At 31.0% G+C, this 18,249-nt stretch overlaps 1 protein-coding gene across 2 annotated transcripts in view; it reads left to right on the top strand.

Annotated features, from left to right (window-relative positions):
* LOC118191768 (uncharacterized) overlaps positions 1–18,249 on the top strand; it is a 148,849-nt gene that overhangs the window by 110,172 nt on the left and 20,428 nt on the right. For both annotated transcript variants that reach the window (XM_085823706.1, XM_035362616.2), the window contains exons 12-14: positions 7,892–8,169; positions 13,632–13,760; positions 15,637–15,660. In XM_085823706.1, the coding sequence (XP_085679832.1) occupies positions 7,892–8,169; positions 13,632–13,760; positions 15,637–15,660 (431 nt within the window). The remainder of the gene's footprint in view (positions 1–7,891; positions 8,170–13,631; positions 13,761–15,636; positions 15,661–18,249) is intronic.

The raw sequence follows: 18,249 nt of genomic DNA, 5'->3' as shown, positions 1-18,249 counted from the left end.
AAATTACACACACATACACACCAAAAAAAAAAAATCTGAAAGCCTTCAGATTTTATATTACTCCCAAAGGGCCGTTTTATTAACGTTTTGCGTGTTACCTTTATTTATTAAATATCATGTTTTTTGCACTTAAACCATAAAATTCAATTCAACAGCAATATCATATAATTAAAAAAAAGCATATCTTTAGAATTTCCGATACATAGTCTCGCGCGCTAGAGATGAAAATGTTTTTTGCCATTGCTCGCTTTGAAATCGTTGGGTTTCTTAATCAAAAACCCATAAATGCTTTACAAAATATGATATATGAAATGGATAGTAATACAAATTCCCAGTTCCAAATTTGGGCCTCCAGATGCCTATATTAGGATGAAGGATTACGTTATTCAGAATTTCATGGCTCTAGGTACCGTTGTTTTATCACAGTGCGAGAAACATTCATACATTCTGCAGATTCCTCATTATTTAATTTCTTTAAATATAATAGAGTGTGATAATACTTGGTGGCAACGATTTGAAAAGTGAAACACTACAAAATGGCAAAACGAAATTAATAGCCCCTCTGGGCTAAAACTTATTTTTAAAAGTATCACACTAATAGGAGTACAACTACTGAAAAAATATTATAAATCTATTTTATAGTTTTATAATTATTATAATTATTATTATTATTAATTTTTATTTTACAGTAGTGTGAATTTCGCGTAATAAAGAACGACATTTTTGTGTTCACAGTATTATTCGTAAGGTATTTAACTGTTAGATTTTAAAGTAAACGTAATTCTTGCTGCACATAAATCGAGTAGAAGCTTATCGGATGTCTATATTTGTATTAAATGAAGAAGGTTTATGTGCTTGATAAACTTATTATCTTCTACATTTTTAAAGCGTACAATTACAATTTATATCTATAATTTCAGGAATAGTATAACCTTTCTTTTAGTAGAAATTGTGTTTTTGTTTTCTGAATGTGGCTCCAAATACTCTCTCAGTTCATCCCAAATTAAAATAACTATAAATTTTGGCAATCTGAAATACGCAATGAAAACATCTTTTGGCAGAGCAAAAGCATCAACATATTTTCTATAAATTCGCCACCGATTCAGAGATCTACGACCGTATTCTTGGTTTAAATATGAAAAAATCAGCGGCGAAAACACATATAAAGCCATTGTCTACTTAGTACGTCAACTGGACAACCCTGATTGACGACGTGGCAACATTTTTTCACGCGCTTTCGACAACTTCCGTACTCAGAGAATATAGGATGTCGGGCAGACCTGTTTTTTACTAGCAGCGACATCTGGCGGCCCACAACTTGCTGTCGACTCTCATAGCGTAGAATAACCGTCCTGGACAGCGTCCAGATGAGTTTACATTCCAATAGTTGAACCAAGTCTTTTCAGATAATGGTCATTGGCTTCTGTGTCGATGGTCATAATGTAAGGAACTCCATTGGTATGTCCAATGATTAAAAATCCATTACTGCCATCACTCATTGCAGAAATCTGAAGTTGTTTAAAGTGGAGCTTCTCAGTATCTAGCAACTTCCACTGTGCGAGATAGCCGCTTATTTCTTTCCTGTGTCCTTACTGGGGAGCAGTTTATTTTCCATGCCTTTGAAATATTCTGAAGTTCCTTTGTATTTGGCGTCACCACCACAGTTCCAGCATTTTGAGATCGGTTTGTTACCATTCATATTCTGCCTCAAGGTTATTGACCTGCCTGAGTAAATCTTATAGACAAGCAGTCACTTGATCCACCAGCTCATAGAATTAAGCAGCTCCAATTAGGTGACAGTCTGTATGACTTGCTTGCTAGACTGCCTCGAATTCCATGGCGTACCCTGAAGTTCTTTTTAAATCCTTGGCACCTCTGCCATTCGCAGTGCTTTCTGTACCTCAGAATCCCAGATATCACGGATGAAGTACTGCGAAGGCAGGATTTTCCTTTTTTCAGTTGGGGAGTCTGAAAAGGGAAAATGAGACAGCTTTGCAATATCCCTATCGAATCCTAGAGTGTTTCTGTGTTCTGTAGGGGAGATTTTAACTGAAGCGTACTATAATCTTTCAACCTCTTCTTACCATAACGCAGCTTCTAAGTGCCGGATAGTGGTTCGAAGTCTGACCTCTGGTCTGTGGGCAGAGTGTAAAGAATATTCGCTACATATGCTCTCAGAGAAGCGACAAGATGGCAAGCTTTAGTTTTGGAATCCCATCCATTTGCATCTGATGCTGTAGAAAATGTAGTCTATACTTGCAAGTAGGTCTTTCCATCATATGTGGGTTGGGAAGACATAGGTACAAATTTTAAAACTTTAGAATTTTGTCCACCTGTCTCTATATATTTCTATAGGCTGTCAACTTCCTTGGCACAGCAGAAACTCTGACATCGATTTGTTGTTTGAGAGCAGAAACTTTTTTCTCAATTTGTTGTTCAGCAGCAGAAATTCATTCTTTAATTCTCCAGCTTTATTTATAGTCATGTCTATACTGCCTTTCATAACTTCAAATTTATTTTCTATCGAGGCAATAATTTCTCTTCTCATTTTCTCTTGCCCACTTCAGTCTTTTCTTGAACTGATTTGACAGTTCCTTCTATCTTTTCTTGTCCCACCTCCATTCCTTCTTGATCCACTTTTATCTCTTGAACTGACTTGACGGCCACTTTTATCTTTTCTTTGCATCTTCTCTTAGTCCATCTTTTGTTGAACTGCTTTCATTTCTTCTTTAATGGTGTTTACAGGCTCTATCATTCTTCCTTGGGATGCAACAAGGGCTGTCACCACCTGTCTTAGTTGCTCCTTCATCAGTTTTGTCATTAGCATTCAAGCCCACTTCATACACGAAAATTTTTTACTTATGTGCGGGTTCGTCGTAATACATTGAATGCACACAGAACTGATGGTAGCTGGATAAAATTCAGTTTCCCGAGAGAAAAACTTTGCAGTTCTATGCTAGAACTTCTTGTAGAATTTCTCATACAACTCTTCTGAGTATGACAGAGCACAATCATCTTGTTCAGGTTCAAAGCAAATCAACAATCAAAAAATGAGAGTGCATGACATAAGATGATTTACGATCTTTTAATGAAAACTTAAACAATTATATATACTCATGTACATAAGATCTAAAGGCCTAAATCCATTTCCAGAACTTAAATATCGGGAACTCAGTAGTTCCATTGAATTTTTTTAACATTCAAATTATACTGCATATTGCAGTTTGAATTCTTTAAAAAAAATAGAATTACCACTTCTTATACAGGTTCGTAGCAGCCCTTATAAGTCCTTATATTTGAAAATAAAATATAAAGGCCCTTATAGGTGCTTACTTTTTTTTTTAAATCCCTTATTTTTTTTTATTTTTATTTATTTATTTATTTATTTTAAATGAACGCACTATTTTTTCCGGTACCAAAGCCGAAACTAAATAAACAACTTTTCTTCTTAATATGGAATGTCAGAAGTGAATCATACTCCCGGAAATAGCTTTTCCCCTTTCTCTGCATTAACATAACCTTTGGTGTGCACGAAGAGTACAGACAGGTGTCCATCGTTCTATTAGTCAAAGAAATGCGAAAGCAGTAGAAAATTCCGGTACATTCGGCATTCTTTTCCTCCTGCCCAAATACTACACACGTGTGAATTTCTGTCAAGATCTCAATAATTTGCATTATCGTTCCACTTGGTCAGTTCATATTCATGTATATTATGATCGTTATGCTTATATTATGAGCATATGTATGAATGTTTATAATAACATAATTGCAGTAACTGCTGAAGTATAGTAAACTTCCAAAAATGGTTGTGTTTTAACACAGATTAGCTTTCTAAAGAATAATATTCGGAATGGCTTAAATAAAAGGAAAGTAATCGAATAGTCAAACTAATTTCATTTTTTTGGCCAATACATTATACAGTACGAAGATTGGGAGGTTCTCCCCTTTCTCCGCAAAATCTCGAATATTGAAACTGTTACAGTTCGCTGCAAAACAAGCAACAGACCTTTTTTTCGTCATTTTCCAATCTGGATTGAATAGGACTAAAAGTTCTGCGGTCTACCAACCCAAGTGAAGAATGATTCTATTCCGTAAATTTAATGCCGTGTGTTGAAAATTAGAATGAAACACACCCCAGTTATTTACTTCTTTATTCTCCCAATACAGGCAGTTATTGATTCCGATTGCGTAATATCACGTAGGGAAGAATTACGGCGAACGTAATGCGCAATAACGCTTGCGATATTTTGCAGAGATAATTAATTTTGATGTTCTGTCCGAGATTTGTTTATGAGCACTTAAAAGAGTTTTACTGTGCCTGTTAAGCAGAATATTTTTCAGAAATGTGAAATTATTTCCGTTCCATTGGTTTATTTTTGTATGATGCACATATTGAAATGTCAAATGCATTTATTTAGCGGAAAAATTTAAAGAGTGGCTACAGTCTACCCCCCCCCTCCGCTCCTCTTTTTCAAGTTATGCTCGACTGTCCGAATATTCGCCAATTTCCAAGTATGCGGGTTAGTTAAGCTTTTACTGTTAAAGAATGACTGCATGAAGCAAATTTCTGTCTTCTGATTTCAGAAATGTTCCTCTTTTTTTACTTAATTTGCTTGCAATATCTGTTAAGGGAAAACTGATACACAATGAAAATTTAGAAAAAGTTCAGAATTTAGATTTAAATTATTTAAATATCAATATGAGTGGAAAAATAAATTGTGTTTATTATTAGGTTCCAAGTGAATACAATAAATATGCCTTATTATTTATTTTCTCTATTTTGAACTGAAATTTCATCATTAAATCTTGTAATATAGTTTAGTTCTGCATAGTTTTTTTTTTTCTCTCATCGTAAACTAGTTCTGTAAACTGAACTGTTATTTAAAATTAAAAAAATAATAATAATAATTATTTTCTATGGTTAAGGTAATGCTTATTCTCTGTTAATAAATACAGCATTTCTCATATTTTAAATTACAAATCTAATTTTTAAGGTTATGCAGTTGTGTATAATGTAATTAGATGCGTGCTTATTTTTTTTCTTAAAATGTGCTTGAAAAGTGCTTATAGGTGCTTATTTTTTTAACTAAAATGTGGCTATGAACCCTGTTATATGGTCACGTGTCCAGAAGGGGAGGCGTTAAGTACCCGAATAGATGGACTTGTAGCACCATCTTTGTGGCAATATCAACAAATATTTCTCAACACACTCCTCACTTTGACAAGAGTTCATTTAACTGAATTATACAGGCATATGCATAAATTACCTTTCAGTAACATGAAAAAATTTTTATGTATCAAAAACTTCAATTACAAAAAAAGTTATACATAGCATGTATCAGTTAATTAATGTTATAACGATGACTAACAGAAACGAAGCAAGTGCTTAAATAGTTTCAAACTTAATTTATCTGAGGGATATCTAGTGGTCTGCTCTCAGAGAAGGGGGCGAGGTAGAAGGTCTTAGCTTGGGAATCCCATCCATTTGCATCTGGCACTATAGAAAACGAGTCACTTGCCAGAAGGTCTTTCCGTCATATGTGGATAGCTTTAGAGAAGGATTAGAAGACATGGCTAGGAATGTAAAACCACCAGAATAGTTTTGTGCTGTAATTATAAACTTTTTTAAGCTGTCAACTTCCTTGGTGCCTGCAGCAGAAACTGTGTAATCAGTTGTTGTTTAACAGCAGAAACTATTTCTTCTGTTTGTTGTTTGACAGCAGAAACTTTATCTAATTTGTTGTTCAACAGCAGAAACTTTTTCTCCAATTTCTTGTTCAGCAGTAGAAACTCTTTCTCAGTTTCTCTAACTTTATTTTCAACCATGTCTGTTCTGCCATCCATACCTTCAAATTTGTTTTCTATTATAGCAGTAATTTTTCATATCATTTCTTCATGACCTGCTTTAATCTTTTCTTCAACTGACTTGATGGTCCTTTCTATCTTTCCTTGAGTGGCTTTTATCTCTTCTTTAATGGACATAGAATGCCATCCATTTGCATCCGCCAGTATAGAAAACTCAGTCATGTGCACCTAACAGGAGGTCTTACCATCATATATGGATAGCTTTAAAGAGAGACAAGAAAGCATGAGTAAAAAATGTAAAATCATCAGAATTGCTTCCTGCTGTTGCTGTGAATTTCTTAAAGCTGTCAATTTCTTTAGCAATAGCAGAAACTCTAATCAATTGTTCAATAGTAGAAAATCTATCTTCAATTTCTTTTAACTTTATTTTCAACATTCCATAACCTCAAATTTATTTTCTATTTTGGAGGTAATTTTTCTTTTTATTTCCTCTTGACCTGCTTCAGTCATTTCTTGAACTTATTTGATGGTCTCTTCCATCTTTTCTTTGCCCACTTTTATGTTGTTTTTAAATGCAGCAAAAGCTGCAATGTGTTGTTTTAATTGTTCCTCCATCACACTTGTTACCGGCATTCAACCCCACTTCTAACACCAGTGCATGCATACAGTTTTGTAATAAATTGAATGCACACAGGACTGAATAATAGCTTGTTAAAATTTATTTTACCAAAAGAAACACTTCACAATTCTGGAACTTTAAAAAAAAAGTAGTTGTACAGCTCTTCACAGTATCACAGAGTACAATCAGTAGTTATATTTCAAACTAGTAAGAAGGTTAAACGCAATGCAATGCAAAGCACACCTAAAAGGTGAAGCTTACGTGGATATCTGACTACCCCTTATTCATCTCTGAACTAACACCTACTACCGAGAAACTGATGCTCTCTTAGTCTTATATCGTTTACTTCTGGCCACCGAGAGATTTCCAGTACCTTCCACTTCTCAGAATTACTGGGAGGCATATGTGGCTGGATATGGTTGGAGTTAAGTAAGGATTAGTTAACAGTTATTGAATTACAATATCCATATGGTTATACATAGGCCGAACAAAATGATTTGCCAAGTTTGGTGACTTTTGGTTGTTCCTTGCCAAAATTGGTGACAAATTTGTCACTAGTCACTAGCTTGGCAATATCTCGCCAATTTAGCAAGGTAGCCATGTACTCAATGGTAAATGGACTTCCCCCTAAGTTCTTATTTTTCTTGCAAAGCTTTGCTTCTTTTAGATTTTCATGTTACATTATTATTATTTAAAAGAAAAACAAAACTACAATATCACTAAAATTATTTACATATGTACAAAATTTGTGAGAATATAAATGATTTTCATACTTGTTTTTCAGGTACAGTTTTTAAAGTAAATATTTAAAATTTGATATATGTAATAATTCAATGTAAATAGATTCATTACACATGAGCTGGCTGTGTTAATCTCTCATAATATAAGAAAGAGTTTTTGTGTTGTGTGTTTCGCATCATACAGAAAGATCTGATGCTGCAAAATTTGGCAGCCAGATATTTTTAGCGTATAGGCATCTTAAAATTCCCTCTCCCCCCCCCCTCCCAAACAAAGCTCTGTCTCTCTCTCTCTCTTTTTTATTATACACCTTTATTTAACAGTTGAACTAGTCATTACACAGTTGATATTCATTATACCTTTAGATAATCATAACGTTGTTTGATTGACTGTTTTGACATAGAAATCCTATAAATCTTTGTTTTATTAAATTAAAAGTTTCTGTCAAAGTTAATACTTGCATAATCCAATGAAATAAAATATGCCTGTTATGTTATTGTATGAATTTAAAAACTGCTATTTCCATCTTTGTATTCTATTCTAAATAATGGTGTTAAGATTGAAATGCAGCTTTATGCATTAAATAGTATTTAATATTAATATTGTATATTGTAATTAAAATATGGCATCTCATATTCGCATTTTTGTTTTCTATTATTTGAAATATATTCTTTCTCAAAATGTGTTTGTATATTATAATAAAATATCAATTAACTTTTTTTCCCACAGTTGCGTCCATGATATCATGCCTTCATCAATTACAGTCAGAAAATAACCGCTTGGAAAAGGAAGTGTCAGAATTGGTATCTCGACGAGATTGCTTACTGGCTATTAATGCTCGCTTAAAAGTGCTTCCACATTCAGAAAATGTTGTAGCAAACAATTTACCTTATTCTGCTCTTTCTTTGCTAACAAGCAAACCAGTATCTCCTAGTGATGGACATGCTACTTCAGCAAATTTCGCTAACTATATGCCTTTTGATAGTAGCATGGTACATAGTACTCAGGTATTGTTCATTTTTTGTTTTTTATGTCAGCATAAAAAGATTTAATTAGTTTGTATGATAAGTGTATTTCTAAAGGTTATTTTAATTATTAATAATATAAATTAGTAAGTTAATTTGAGCTAAATATAATCCATATTATCTTAGATACTGATTTTATACTCAGATGCAAAAATATAAAAGTGAAATTTTCAAGTACAGCACATTGGCATTTTGGCCTTAAAATTAGATCTTATATGGAATGCATATTTTCATTTATATATATATATATATATATAAATAACTTGCATTTTAAAGGATTGGGCATTAATGCTAATTGTAGGCTTTAGTTTCTAAATTTAATATTTAAAACGTAAAGTGATTCTATTAATAAAAAGGTTAGCAATATGTTGAAAGTTAGGAACACTCTTAAACTTGCTTTTCCTAAGCATAACTTTTGTGGCTTGAAGATGTTTCTACGTAACTAAGTAAAAACTAGTAGATTAACTTAGGAAATAATGATAATTGTGAATTTCACTATCATACTTTTCTAATTTTACCCAGCATAATAATCGGAAATCAAGCTTTTCTAGTCAGTTAGGAAGAATCTAGCAATCCACAGCCAATAATATTTTGGAAGCCTTTTCAATCCAAACTTAATATATTAATACACATTACAGTTTATTTTTCATATATTCTTGCTTTAGTTCCATTTTAATAAGCAATTAAGTATAGCAGGGCTCAGCAACATGGCCATTACAAAACAAGTATTATTTTTTGTATGTAGGGGAACTAGGGGCTAATTGTAGTAGTGGTAAGTAGTAACACACACTACTTTGCCATGGTTTTTAATGAAAATTTTCATTAAACATGATAAAAATTTAAATTTTGATTAAAGTAAAAATTTTTTGATTTAAAATAAATTAACTGAACATTTTTCAAATGGTTTTACCTGTTATTTTGTGTATGTATTAAGGTTTAAAATGTTGCTTTAATTTTTTACTTATCACAGTTTTGTTTTTAATAAATCAACAAAAATGTCTGAAAGTATGCAATAGGCCAAAGTGTAGGATACAGAAATATAAACATACTTCATTAAATGTTAGTATGCAAATTACTTTTCTTTTATTTAATTTCATTTTCCAAAATAATTTTTCACCCTCAAGAATTAGACCTCTTCCTAAAGTTTCACCTTGAAAGCAGTGTAGCACAAGCCAGCGGAAAAGGAAATCTGCCATTCTAACTGACGCAAGTGATTAGGAAAAACTGTTAAAAGAATATGAAGAGATATTGAAAAAGAAATGAAAAAAATTAAAGAAAGTGAAAGGTTTTAAAAAAGATCAAAACAGAAAACAGAGATAAATTGGGTGAGGAAGATGATTTTTGTACTTAGATACAGATTCTGAAACAGAAAAGTGATTTGGCTTAAATTGCGAAAATGCTTACAACAACTCTGGTGAAGAAAAACGGATGCAATGCTTAGTTTGCAAAATGTGAGCACATATTAAATGTGTGAAAGAAAACAGTCTATATCATATGTTTTCATTAACTGAAATCCTGATGAAGACTGTTATATTGATTGGTTAAATAATTTTTTCTTTTCAATACAATAAACCATTTAATATCATTCAGTGTTATTATATCAAGTAATAATCATAATTTTTTCAGGGCTAATTGTAACAGATGAATAGTTTTAATAAAATACAGTCAAAAGTCGTTAATCCGGACTCGTCGAGACTTCAGCGATTCCGGGTTATTGATTTTTCCGGATTATAGATCATCAGTATAAATCTGGTAAGATGGTATGCAGAAATTATAAAATTAAAAATATGAATCCGTAATTTATGAAATAAAGAGCAGTTATGATCTAAAGGGTATCAAAATTTACAAAAAAAAAAAAAAAAGCTTAATATTTATTTCTTTATTTTATTAAACATTTCTTTCAATGTAAGTTGTTTCATTTTCAATAACCTCTGTGTCACTTTCTTCTTTATCGGAAGCAAATTATAATGACGAGAAATTTGATTTAAATCATATCAAAGACGAAGTACATCGAGATGAAATACTACATTTAGTAAGGAATTATAAGCCAAATAAAATAAAAAATCTGCCCTGAAGATAAGGATAGTGCTGTGTAATTTGATTGATTGTCTGTCATTGTAAATTCATTGTGCGCCGCGACGTCCCCCCCCCCCCAGCAGAGCAGGGTGAAATTGATAAACAGATTTCAGAATGGTTAGATAAACAAAGGATATGCCTTTATCCATTTTTTGCAGCAATTCCACTTTTTGTTTAATGGACTTCAAAACATACTTTCGCTTTGTAGATCCTTTACATTTTACTAAATATATATCGGAAATTCTATTTGACATAATCGAAAGTTCAAGCTTACTTTTATAAAATTGCTCTAACAGTCTGCAAAAAATAAGAAGCCGTATCCAATTCGAAGATTAAGGAACAACGCAATCTGCAACATTAACTGAATTAGATAATTTTAGCTTAGTTTAGTCAACGTGACGCATGCGCAGAAAGTTTGCAGCTTTGAGGTCCGGATTATGGGTGTCCAAATTAACGACTTTTGACTGTATATTTTGTGCCAACAAAATTGCCAAATTTTTATTTTGTGAATATAGTGTTGGCATAGTTGTGCTATAAAAAAACAGCCATGATAGTCAAGGAATCGTAGATGTATTTTAAAATAGAAATATTTTCCTCCATATTATTACCGTCACTTCTCTACTTTTAATTTTGACTTTTTAGTTATTGCATGCATGTATAATCTCTATTTTATTTATTTATATGCTTGTTACTGAAAATTAAATTAGTTGTTTAATTTAAAAAAATCAGGTCATAGAACTTAAATGGTTTTTAAATTTTTTATTGAAGGTTTACCTAAAAAGGTTACTCAGACCTGAATATGATATTATATTAAATATTTAAGCCCTGATTATTTAAATAACTGTGAAATTTTTTGTATAATAAATAGATCACATTCTTGTATAAATGAATGCATAAAAACTCCTCTTAGTTGAATAGTCTTGGTATTTCTAAAATACAGGTTTGTAAAAAGTAAGTTACCATGGAGATTGGGGAATCATTTTACATCATCAGTTAGGTAATGTAAAATTTAAGGATGTTGTATTAATTATATATGGTTTATAGAAAATTTTTATTAAAAACACTTTGTTTATATACAGATATTTATTTATTTTCACTAAAACATATTTAAAATATATTTTTCCTTCCAAATATCTTTTCTTTAAACCTGGATATACTCTTTTGGTATTAATTTTAAAAGTATTAAATGTGCCAAAAATAAATGTTGCTTTGCATTTATTTGCTTGTAACTATAAAAAAATGTTATTTTTACCATCTGACTGATGCGATCCAGTAGGCTGAAATAGCAAAGATATTAGCTGAGTGAGACTGATGTGGACACCACATGACTTCCTTGCACCAGCCTATCAAATAACACACTTTTTTTGCTGCACTTCGTTTAAACTTATTTCCTCGAATTTCATTAGAAATATATTTCTCATTCTGTCAAGTTCTCACTTTATGGCACATCAAAACATTTTCATTAAAAAATGCAAAATAAAGAAACACCTGAAAGACCAAATATAGTTAAAAATGGTTTAAATTTAAAAAATAAATAAATGAATGAAATTAGAGTGTATACACAAAAAGAAGCAGTTCGGAAGGAACGGGCTGGAAGACAGCATTTTCAATGTTAAAAATTGGAAATTAAATTTTGTCCCCATTGAACAAAAAGACACTAAAGTTAGTGCACCAACTGACTTAATTCACTATTCTAATGTAAACAAATGACAGTCTCATTAGGCCTAGCACAGCTTAAACTTCTAAATTGTTGATAATTCTGAAATAATTGCATGCAGATTAACTAAAGGCATAACAGGATGTGTATGTTTTTTGCAGCAACAAAAAAGAGAGTGCAGAATTGCATGTTATAGCAGGTCCAGGTACAACACTCTATGACTACTCATTTTTTAGTTATGCAAAATACATACATACGTACATATATAGATACAGATGTCACAAAAAAGTCTCTTCTGAATCCATTGTTAATTCATCTTACAATCTGTTTTGGAAAAAAAAAAGGGGTCCTTTGTTCTGTCTGTATGTATGATGTCATGCAAAAAAAAAAGTCATTCAGTTAGATTAGGGTGATCAGAATGGATATTTTCATTGAAATATGATAGTTGAAATTTTTTGCGACTACAGTACCTTGATTGAGTATTTCTCATTTAATTAATTCAGTTCTCACTTCGTGAGAAGGCAAAAATACACAAAAACTCAAAATATCTATATTAAAAATTACGAAGTAAATCTCAAACGCTTATTTCCTCGAAAAAATTCCAGAAAGAATTAAGCATGATTTAATTGGCAATAATAAATGAATGCGTTATCTTTGTTGTTGCGAAGCTAAGTTTCTCTAGATTGGCAACAAATCCACTAGTCTCCTGTTTCAAATGTAAACATCAATGGCCGCCATTAAAAACAGGCTTAGCGGCAATTAAACAACTTTAAAATTGCTGATAATTCTAAAAATATTGCACACAGATTTACTAAAGGCATAAAATCCTTAACCGGAAGATAAAAACAACATAATTCAATCATTTTTAAAGAAAAAAATGTACAATTTACAAACATATAAGAGTAAAGAAACTGAGATCACTGAGCCGGGTAATAGAGTGGATATATATATAAATATATTTATATACGTTTTGTGCGGCCGATTGCAACCAAAATATGAGGTGCACATCTACATGTTATAGCAGTCCTATATACAAAATTTCAACGTTCTGAGGCTACTCATTTTTGAGTTATGCGAGATACATACGTTCATACAGACGCCACGAAAAATTCTCTTCAGAATTAATTTTAAAGCAGTTTTATAAATTTTTTTTTTTTTTTTTTGAAGGAAAAGAGTATTTTATTCTGTCCTTACGTACAGATATCACGCAAAAACATCGTTAAATTGCATTCGATAGCGGTCAAAATGGATATTTTCGTTGAAATATGCTGCCTGAAACTTTTCGCGATTACAATACTTCCTTTTTACTTCATACAAGGGAGTAAAAATAAGTTAAAAAAAGCAGGATTTAAGTCCAAGAGCAAATTGGCAAACTGCGAGTTCAGCAAGAACATAAAACACCTTAACAAAGCCTCTAATGTAACTCAGCGGCAGGGATGTTTTTGGTTTTGTTTGCTTGTGTGTATGTACGTACATACTGATGGCAGTCCTTCAGTTTGTGCACAAAAAGGTTCATAGTCACAAAGTAGGATATCTTTTGTGTATGTCTAATATAACTATGTTCATACCCTTTTGAAAAAGGCATCTAAATTTGATAGTTCTATAACTTGTTTAATCAAATCCAATATATGATTTTAGTAAAAAATAAAAATTCAGCGAGAATATTCTCTGTTTTAAAAAATTTTATGTAATTTATTTAAATTTATTGCAGGATTTTGTTTGTCACAAAAGTCCTATGGCTGGCCATAGCCCTGCTGCAACTGTTGGATCTAGTAGCTTACCACTTACTCCAAGTCCAATACCTTGCAGCCCCATTCCAAAGCCTGAAGTTCTTCCTCATGTGAGTTTTCATTCTATTCTTGAGATTGTGAACTTCATATTGTATAATATCGCTGAAATTTTCTATAACAATTTTGGAGCAAGAAATGGGAATTGGCACATTCCAGCTTTGGCAAGATTTAAGCAGTTACTAAAGCACACTAGCAATTAATTCAATGTCCACAATACATAGTTTGTTTAATATACACATACAGAAGCAATTTAATCTAGGTTTTTATTTATTATTTAATTTAATACAATTTTGTAAACTACTTATGTAAATAAATAGCATGTATATAAAATTCATTATAAGCAAACACGTTCTGGTAGCCACAGTTCAGCAACTACTGATAATAATGTATCACATTATCACGACCATTGTGATGCCTGAGCATAAACTCTGCCAGGCAGGACACCAGATGATAGGAAGCAGTATCCTTGTGCTCTTTGTTTTGCCTTCACTGATTGCTATAACAGGGAAGATTGAAAATGGTAAGCTTAAGAAACATAAACAATGTGCACATGTAAAGTATAAACTATGCATTTATGTGCAGATCAATAATCATTGTTTTCTTTCTAAGGCCACTATAACATAGAAGTACCCATTTCTGTTCTAACAGAATTCATTTGATGTTTCTGCTGTAAAATTTATATATGTGTAGTAGCTTCTATGGAGATGACTTAAAAGATTAAAATTAAACTGTGTAGAGATTTATTACGAGATAACAGGGAAGGATTTTCAGTCATGCCTTCAAATTTGAACACATAATTTTATTTTCTTAACATAGTAAACCTTGATATACATGAACAGATTCACTCAGCATCATTTTATGGATGCAGGATGCACCCCACCATTCTATATAGCTTACATTTTCAGAATAATGAACAATAGTTAGCAGAGGCGGAGTAACGCTCCAAACAGCAGAAAGGCAAAATAGTAAAAGGGGCTGTGCAATAGTAGCACCAGTATTTATAAACTCTGTTCATCTGCTTTAATTTTTGAGGTCTATGATTGGATGAGAACCATCTGCAATGCAGAAGGATAAGATGACATAATGCTGATTAGTTTTCAAATATGATGCAGTTTAGATTCCAGGAAGGAGACGTAACCAAAGTAAAATGAGAAATTAAAAGGACTATTGCTAAATTCAGTAATTTTGAGTTACATATTTTATACCTTACATGCATTTAAAGTTTTTTTAATGTGTTCTGATTCATTATCAGAAAGCAACATTAGCATATATTAAAATGTTAAAAACTGAAAGAGAGGGCCTATTTAAGTTCATAAAAAAATACCAATTTGATTCTGATTAAAGAAATTACTTTCCTGTTTTAATGTTAGTTAGTAAAAATGATTTAACATGAACTGTGAATCTCATATAGTAGTTATTATGTATTAGATTTGTATTTTTGAATGCAATTTTAGTACTCTGCTTAGAACATCTTTATTTTCAACCAATGGGGGGGGGAGTTTTGCTTATTTATTTTATAGTGTATTGGAAAGATGCATTAAAAAATGTATAGATTGTCTGTCTTTTTATTTATTCAAATCTCCTCCTCTGTAGATAAACCAGTACTTTTAACACAGGTGTAATGCTAAAGAGAAGAAAGGAAATAAATAAGACCTTCTAGTGCCAGAATTTGTTGTTCAAACTATTACTAACTTAATTTTTATTCTGATTATAAATTTATAAATACAATTTTGTTAAAAAAATTATTAAAAGCAATGCATAATTTTTCAGTCACCCCTGCATTTTATTAAAATTTAAGAGTAAAACTTAATATCCTTAGATATTGCTCGTGCTTGAGAAATCTGTCAAAATGCTTTAGAAAGTGATAAAATTCATTTTAAAAGGTAATTTTCTATTTTTGGTTAAAATATTTCCTTTCCGTTTCAGATTTTGTCGCAGTTACAGGCTCAGGTAGTTGAAATTTTCTTTAGCTTATTTAGAATCATCCTTGCATTAATTAATATTATTTTGTTGTAGAATAGAAAATTTTATAAGGAAGTTAACATCTTTTTTGTTGTTGTTGTTGTTAAGTTCATAAATTTTTTATGTGAATATGTGTCTAGAAAATAGTAAAAAGGAAGACAGGTTAAATGTTCCAGCCCATGATTTTCAAGATTACAGATAAATTATAATAGTTAGTATATAACGATTGATAACTTGTTGGAGGATGTTTTATGAGAAATTCCTTTGTATGCATATTATGCACAAGGAAACCCATGAAAATTTCGCTGCAATTAGTATTTTTTGATGATGGTCATAAAAAAATATTAAGACATTATTACAGAGTTCGTATGGTCCTTAAGAGTCCTTAAATTTTTTGAAATCGATTTTTGGTCCTTAAAAGTCCTTAATTTTGGCCAAAATCAGTAGAAGGTCCTTAATTTTAATCATCTGAAATTTCTCTCTGTTTTTACGACTGTCATTTTGAGTGTGAATTAGCATTTTGGAGGAATATTTTTGGCAATTCACTGACGTATATGGTTATCTTTTGAATGGGTTCATGGGTTATAATTTGTTTCTATTTCTAATATAAATGATGGGATACTCGAGTTTCTAAGCAAGAAGTGAAACATAAGCATTTCGAAATTCATTTTTTCTAATAAAGAGCTCTTAAACAACTTTTCGCTTTTGGGGTTGGGAATTCTTTTATTAAATGGTTCTAAATTTGACAACTTATCAACATTTTGGCGATTTTAAGATCAGTTTCTATGTAAAATTTTTAATTCCGAGATCTGAGAATTTTTCTGTGATTTTTTTTTTTTTTTAAACATCATAACATTGATAAATTTCATTAAAATAATGGTTATATGTTAGAATTATATTTAAAAAATAAATTAAAATAAAACATTTTTATTTTTCGCTGTCATATTATAAAGTTTCATTTTGGCAACTTATTATACAATATTTTAAATCTGAAAAATAAACAAGGTATATAGCTATAAAGCAAAATTAGCTGTGTAATTAATTAAAATGTCTTCTTTTTAATTTTTTCATAGTAAGCGTTTTTCCCATGTAATTCTCTCAGATTACATCATTCAACACCCATCAAGTAACCATCAACACCATCAAGTAAAACTTATTCTTTGCAGCTACTGAGACTTATATATAAAACAATTTATCACCTCTGGCGCTTTAATGGCTTATTGGAACCTTAAAGTATATTAACTGGGTTACAACCCCTGGAACTCTACACAAAGTTATAACATTAACTGCATTAAGCAGAGCTTGACTAACTTTCAACACTTGTCAACCGTGCCTACATCAGGCCTTTCAGGTTTGTTCCAATCAACAGGTCTCTTTATTGACAAGCAGCGGAGGGATAACATTCAGTCTTTTGTTATGAATCATGCTGATTCTCATTTTAACCTATGCCATTTGACATAAAATCTCCCTACTATTCGCTAAACCTCTAGAATGACCAAGTATGTGACAAAATAAGACATTAAAAAAAAAAAAAAAAAAAGCTAACTATTAGTAAAACGTAAATGTCTCTTATCTTCTTTTAAATATGTCCAACTATTATAAGTGTAAAATATTTAATGCTACTCGATAAACTGCATGAAGTTTATTTTATTCTCAGACTTATTAATAATTATGTTAGTTAATTCATGTTTAGTAATAATGCATACTACTTAGGGATCTATTTCATTCTTAGGATGGTATTACAAAAGTCAAATTCAGGCATAGAATAATATTTTAAATTGAATTTATTCAGTTTCCATTTGCTCATAGGTCCTTAATTTTTTCGTTAATGGTCCTTAAAAGTACTTAATTTTCATGCGCAGAAATGTGTACGAACCCTGTATTAGTATTTATGGATCCAAATATTTGTTGATAGCTTGTGACTTATTCTGTTCTTATTATTACTGTATTATATCTTAATAATTCTAACTACAAAAAGTAGAATGGTTTAATAATAGACTTCAAAATTAAAAAGTTTGAAAATACATAATTATTTACCAAATTTGCAATTCTTAAGTTTAGTGAATATTAAGTGAAATCTGCAGATGTAGTATACAGAGATAAATTTTTATATAGTTTGCCAATTTCATTTTAATTAGATATAGAGATTTAACAATAATGCATTCTTAGATAAACCATAAGCTTGCTGTTTCTGCCTTTAATAGTGTTTGTGCCAAAATTGGCAATCTTATGTTTTGAAGGGAAAAAAAAAAAAAAATACCCTTCACTTAAAGAAAAATCCTTCTTGGTGTGGTAAAGATAGATCTTTAACTCCTACGAGGTAGAATTGAAGCAAAAAACCAATTAACTGTGTAAAATATCATTCTGAAAAATTTATTTTTTATTATTGTATTAAAAAAAAGAAAAAAAATGCATAATTGCTTTCCCTGCTATTCATAGTATAATAATGTAACAAAGTATTGCTGTTATAAATGCAATGTGCAGTTTCTGTTGCTGAATTTAATAAAGCAATGCTATTTTCTATGCAATATGATGATATTTGTGTTTCTATTTCTGTGTGATATGTCTACTGATTTA

Source organism: Stegodyphus dumicola, chromosome 9 (assembly GCF_044657685.1).
Source record: "Stegodyphus dumicola isolate Sdum_Otavi_A_Nest chromosome 9, ASM4465768v1".
Lineage (NCBI taxonomy): Eukaryota > Metazoa > Arthropoda > Arachnida > Araneae > Eresidae > Stegodyphus > Stegodyphus dumicola.
The sequence above is the reverse complement of the archived record's forward strand: the minus strand, read 5'-3'. Positions and strand labels throughout refer to the sequence as shown.